The sequence below is a fragment of the Prionailurus bengalensis genome, chromosome D2 (assembly GCF_016509475.1).
Source record: "Prionailurus bengalensis isolate Pbe53 chromosome D2, Fcat_Pben_1.1_paternal_pri, whole genome shotgun sequence".
In the NCBI taxonomy this organism is placed as follows: Eukaryota; Metazoa; Chordata; class Mammalia; order Carnivora; family Felidae; genus Prionailurus; species Prionailurus bengalensis.
In genome coordinates this window covers 62,982,980-62,989,264 of record NC_057351.1, presented here as the reverse complement: position 1 = coordinate 62,989,264, position 6,285 = coordinate 62,982,980, and the positions used below count along the sequence as shown (strand labels likewise).

Sequence of the window (6,285 nt, the reverse complement as noted above, 5' to 3'; positions counted from 1 at the left end):
TCACTTTCCTCTCTCAGTTTATCCCCCTACAGAAGAGAGTTTTCCTAAGTACGCCCGTACTAGTCATCTATCAACTTTGGAATTGGCAATGTGTTCTTCACACCTCTGTAAATCAGAAGTAGCCAGTGAGGCAGGCCATAAAGTGTTCTCCTTTTACAAATAAGAAATCATGGTCCAGAATGACTTGCTGAAAGTCAGAGATCTCCTAATTCCTGGCTTAATATTCTTTCCAACATCCAATCCATCACCACCTTGACTCGCAGTGTGTTTTTTTGTCCCAGATAACTCAATTGGGTGACTCTCTCGGAGCTGCAGCTGTTGCCCAGGAGGAAATGAGCCAATTTGGAAGTGGTTCTCACTTCTGCAGATTAAGGTGCCTTGTATCATGGTAACAGGAACCAAGGGAGGTGACTTTTCCCCAGTAACTCTCCCTGAGCTATTTTAGTGGCAGACAGAGCAGTTATTCTCAAACTTCAACAGACAGGAGAATCCTCAGAAACTCCAGGCCCCAGCCTGAGCACTTCTGCAGGCTTATCAGGTTTCAAATCTCCTGAGAGAAGACAATTCTGGTGCAAAGAGTGTCCCCACCACTTGTGAGAAACCCCGCATAGAAATAGCTACAAAGCCAATCACATTCTCCGCCATCTGCCTTTGGCTGTCTGCTAGGAGAAATCTGGCAGGCCCATGTGCTGGTTGCACAGGCTATATTCCTAGCAGGGCTTAGCCCAAATGAACCAACTGACTCATTCTGTTTTACCACTTGATTTCACTGTCATCCTTTCTTAATCTGGTGGAGTTTTATCAACCCCAACATAAATTAATATGGGAAGAATTCAGATCCCCTTGGAAAGCAAAAACGACTTCATTTAGAAAAATCACTTTTGACATGGGATAAGGATATTAGACACTTTACACTACAGGGGAAGCTTAAAACTATTAAAAATACCTTAAAGATGTACAGGCACCTTATATTATGAACCACTAGTAAGACCAAAAAACACTTCATTATTTCTTTTAGAGGCACTATAAATGGCATCCCCCATTGAAGAAGTTACTCCGACAGTATGAATTTTTTAAAAGGTGAGCATAACTCATGTGATGCCAAGAATAATAATTTTTAAATACATTCACCAATCAAAAGAAAACTACCTTTGTTTCATCCTACATCTTTCATTTGAGTTACAAAAAATAAGATTCTGGAATGGTCAGCTAGTATCCAAAATATAGGAACAAATTATTGACCAAAGTTTTAGGGTTTCCTTGGCTTCTGGGATCCGTGGAAATTTATTACCTATTTTGAACACTAAAAAAATAATTAAAACATCTAACTTACAGCCCTTATTGTAAGCACTTAGCTCACCTAAGTACTAATGTTAGGGAAGAGCCACTCATTCATCCCTCCAAATTCCTTACTCAGCAGTGGACAGAAGATCTATTGCTGGTTTGATGCATCAAACAGCATTAAAAAAGGTTAAAATAGGGGTGCCTGGGTGGCTCAGTCAGTTAAGCGTCTGACTCAGTTTTGGCTCAGGTCGTGATCTTGCGGGTCATGAGAAAGAGCCCCACATCAGACTCCACACTGATAGTGTGGATCCTGCTTGGGATTCTCTCTCTTCCTCTTTCTCTGCCCCTCCCCTGATCATTCTCTTTCTCTTTCTCTCTCTCAAATAAATTTTTTAAAAAACTTAAAAAAATAAAAAGGTTAAAATAATAATAATAATAATAATCATAATAATAAAGAAAATACATCTTCTTGCTTCCTTCTCATTTCCTCTGCTAAAATCTTCAAGGCCCAAGTTGGAGTTCTATCTACCACCCACTGGGATCTGATGCCAGCCTCAAAGGCCTTGTGGTTACCAAGCCTTCTGCTCAGAAGTCCTGGCCACAAATATTGGGATCGAAACTTGGAAATGGGCCATCTAATGAAAGTTCCCCACAGGACCATAGAAAATGAATAAGTATGGTAGATTGAACTGTTGTTAACTACTGTTCTCAATTCTTTGTGCCCTCCCCTAGATTGAAATTATATACCCACACCTTTGCCATGTGACTTAGGGGTGCCTTACACCAGAGGAGGCAGAGACTGTTTCTGGCCACTGATGCTGGACGTGGCTATGCGGTTTTCTTTAGACAACAGAATGTAGATGATGGTAAAGAGAGTGACCATTTTGAGCCAAGGCCTTAGAGGCATAGAGTATTCCGCTGGCCTCACTTGGAATTCTGTAATCCACCATGAAATGCCATGCCATGGGTAGCTTCTGGTCTCAGAAGATGACAACGCATGAAGACGACCTGGACCGAACTGAAGCCTGCATCTGAACTAGTTCAGGAGAGATCGGGCCGTCCCAACTGAGTTCAGCCAAACCACAGCCAACCTGGAGATTCACGAATAAAACATAAATATCTGCGTTGTAAGCTTTTTGTTTTTGTTTGTTTTGTCTGGCCATGTAGCATTGGTGCAGGAACAGTTGACTGATAACAATAATGAGAACTGCCCAAAGAGAAAAATGTCAGCCAAGTATGTAGCTTTGATGTACAAAAATACATTTATTTTCAACAATTTCAAAACCACTGTCTTTTTTTTTACAGTAGAAATATTCAAATGGAACAATAAAATCAAGAACAGTATATATACATATACTGTATATATAGACATGACTCATGCATTTGTATTCCAGTATTTAGTACAAGTATTGCAATTGTCTGCCCCATTTAACCCTTGAAACAAAAAAGCAGAATCTTTAGAAACGCTCCTTATCCTCATCTATGCTGTAGCCAGTCAGATCTCTCTAGGTCACATTCTCTCGGGGTCTCACAGAGAAGAATGTGAACAATAGCTCACAAAAATTAACAGGTACAAACTCCGGCCTTTCCTCGTGTATATATACAGTATATCATTTTTTAAAACAAGTAGACTCAGGCTGAGCCCGAAAAGAAAACAATGCTTACGGCATGGCTTAAAGTGACCCTACGGAAAAGAAGTAGTGTGTGTGAATGCATGAAGGGGCCGGGGTGCTGGAAAGGAGAAGCTGGCTTTGAAAGCCACTCGCCCCAGAGGCAAGAACTATCTTAAGGGAACTGAAGGCAGACATTTGACTTTAAGGAAGTTGTGTACATCTGACAAGCAAGTAGCACAGCTTTGCTAAAATCATCTTTGACTAATATCATTAAAGGCTAGCCCCCTATTTGGCCTGCAGGGCTTACATGGACTCATGATGCCACAAATGCCACATCCCTCCCAGCCTCTTGGACTCCTGTGCCAAGACGCGCTCGCTAGGCCTAACCTAGTGCTCAGGGGCTTTTCTGAGCTAAAAATAGCCCAGGAATTCTCCACAAGCATTATACATTTCCATGGAATCTGACCAGAAAGCACAAAGACTGTTCCTCTTAGATCTGTGGCCTAGCTTCTTCAGGGAAAACCACCTTCTCCGGCTGGCAAGTACCCTCAATGCTTTCCTTTTGGAGGGGAAGCCTTGTTTCCCCACCTGGGTCTCAGTTAGAAGTCTCTGGTGGGCTTCATCGTGCAACTTCTTCCACGTCACTGATGGAACAGAAAGACCCTCATTGTTCTAGGATGTCACTCTAGTCCTTCCTTTACTAATTGTCCCAAAGAAGCCCTCCCCGTCCCGCCCTCCCCCCTTTTATATACATAGGTAGAAACCAGCTATGCATGGACACAGAGATTCAAGAGTTAAGTGTGACAGACAACTGGAGAGCATCCAGAACCCAACACATCTAGCAGGCCTGGGGGTTGGTCAGCTCGGACGGTGAGTGCATAAGCCAACACACGCATCTTTCTTTTTTCGGTTTTCTTTTTTACTAAACATTAAATTATTTCTTAGGAAATAAAAAGCTATTTACACTGTAATTATATACAAGAAGCCACCTGTAGCCTCGCTATCGACATGCACGAGGCAGGGCCTCTTTCGTAAAGATGTGCACGCTTTCTGCAGCTACTTTCACTCCCCACCAACCCACCTCCTGCAGATCTAACTGGGGAATGGTTTGTGTTCTAGGGGTGTGTGCTGGGGGTGGGGGGAGGGTGTTGGTGATTGTGGGGGTGGGAAGCAAGACATGGGAGGTTAATGAAAAGCCAACCCAACTTAACAAAAAACAAAAACAAAAAACCCAAAAAGCAAATAAACGACAAAGGAGACCACAGTAAAAAGAGTCCTCACACTGTCAGCGGCAGAGTAAAGCCAAGGAGGCCACAGGAAGATGCATCCTTTGCCCTCCGCACAAATACGGCCATTTATTCTTTTTGTCTCATTTTAATCAGCTAAGAACTCCTTTGCCTCCCACAGCTAATAAGCATCTGCCTGCTCTTTATGAAGGGGCCCTTGGTAAACAAAAGGTTAAAAAAGCCATTTTCATTTTTCCATAACAAGAGTAATAGTAATCATCAAAAATAAGGTCAGAAAGATGGTTGACCACGTGACTTGTGGATATTAAACACTAGTGCAGTTGGGGATCTCCTTTGTGCTTTCGCTGTTTGCAATGGTGGCAATGCCTCCTGCGGGGAAGAGAACACAGAAGGAGAGAGGATGTCAATTTCACAAGGGCAGGAACCTGTGTCTATTTTATTTACTGTTAAATACCAAGCCACCTTGAACAGGTACCTACTATGTATTTATTAAAAAGGACACCTGGACAGGCTATCCTACTAGCTCATTGGCTTATGCCGTCTATGTGAAGGTGTGCTATCTCCCACATCAGCACGCAAGGTAGGAGCAATGCCTTGCCCTCTTCCACGCCACTAATGACAATGGTCATAGTCAACGTGCACTGAACACGTACTATGTGGCAGGCACTGTGCTAATGATACACCATCATTTCATTATCACAACAATTTTGGAAGGTAGGTACAATTATTCCCATTTCACAGATGAGGAATGTGAGGTACAGAGGGGTCACAGAGCAAGCAGATTGATAAAGCAAGAAAATGCACCCAGGCCCCTCTGATACCAGAGCCAATATTCATGTGGTTATGAATTACGACATCCACTTTTGCTTCAGAGAAAGAAAGACAAATCCCAACAGTAATGCATAGGTGGCCTTATCCCTCCCCTACTCCAACCGCAGCACTTTCTATCCTGGTCTACTTTTAAGGGGGGAAAAAAAATCTACCAATTTCATGTGGCCAGAGGTTACAGACAAATTTTAAAACATGAGTATGTTTCTGTAGCCAGCTGTTTCCCACCCCGCTCCAGTCTGGTACTAGCTGAGGGACAGGCCACACGAGCCAGCTGACCTCGGGTTTGGAGGACAGAGGACACAGGAGCTTGGTGATACCAGCACACATACCTATGACCCGGGTGTCCAGCTCTTTGTCCAGCAGTTCCTCAGGCTCGGTGAAGTCACTGAGTGTGATTTTGGGGGCGTTTTCACTTTGGCTCACTGACCCAATCATCTCCTGCTCCTTGTCGTGTTGGACTTGAGCATAGATGTTAATCCAGGGGATTTTCCTACAAAAATCAGATTATGATCACAGGGTACGCCAAACTTGGGCAACTGGGAGATCCTGGGTCATAAGGGGGAGGAAGAAGCTATTTATAGGACAGGCCCATGTCAGGGAAAGGGGCTGGTCATGCCGACACTGCAGCCAGGAGGCCAAGAAGCAGAAGGCCAGAGAGCAGATGGCCCAGTGGAGATGTAAACCGCAGAACTCCGTGAGGGCTGCACCTTCTTCTGGGGTCAAAAAAAACCCCAAAAAACAAAAACAAAACAAAACAGGTGTAAACAGAAGGGCAATGCTGTCGATCAGGTTGCACTAAAACCCTTAATGTACTTATCTGCCATGAATCTTTTCAAGGAGCTGGACTTTGAGACTCAGAAGGTTCTACCACAGTGAAAAGACAGCTTTTTTCTAAGGTTGCATCTACTGCATCAATTTACATTGGTTTCTTTATGAGTAGCCAAGAGAGAAAAGGCTTCCAGCCATTGCTACCATATTCAGAACACCATCCATGGGCCAAATATCTTAAACAGTTGGACAGTTTCCTCATCTGCTTGATGGGAATAACAATAGCTTCCTTTCAGGATTGTGGAGAGGATTAAGAGAAGCGAAATAACTTCCTTCAAAGTCACAAAGGTTGTAGGTTTGGAAGCCAGGCAGAAAGACTTGAGGTTGGAAGAGCGGCTGGTTCAGATTGAAATCTTCTTGGATTCATCTCCTGACCCATCTCCATTATCCCCTGACCCACTGTGTTCCAGTCCTGTGTCCTCCTCTGAATTCCTCTAAGCCAGGGCTTCTCCAACTTTAATGTACTTTTTATCACCCGAGTT

General features: G+C 43.5%; 1 protein-coding gene across 1 annotated transcript in view; it reads right to left on the bottom strand.

Annotated features, from left to right (window-relative positions):
• Positions 1-3,794: 3,794 nt before the first annotated feature.
• The window catches only part of SORCS3 (sortilin related VPS10 domain containing receptor 3), a 591,280-nt gene continuing 588,789 nt past the window's right edge, over positions 3,795-6,285 (bottom strand). Inside the window, exons 26-27 of the mRNA XM_043597460.1 lie at positions 5,305-5,465; positions 3,795-4,513 (exon numbers count right to left, since the gene is read on the bottom strand). Of these exons, the coding sequence (XP_043453395.1) occupies positions 4,449-4,513; positions 5,305-5,465 (226 nt within the window). The 3' untranslated portion in view covers positions 3,795-4,448. The remainder of the gene's footprint in view (positions 4,514-5,304; positions 5,466-6,285) is intronic.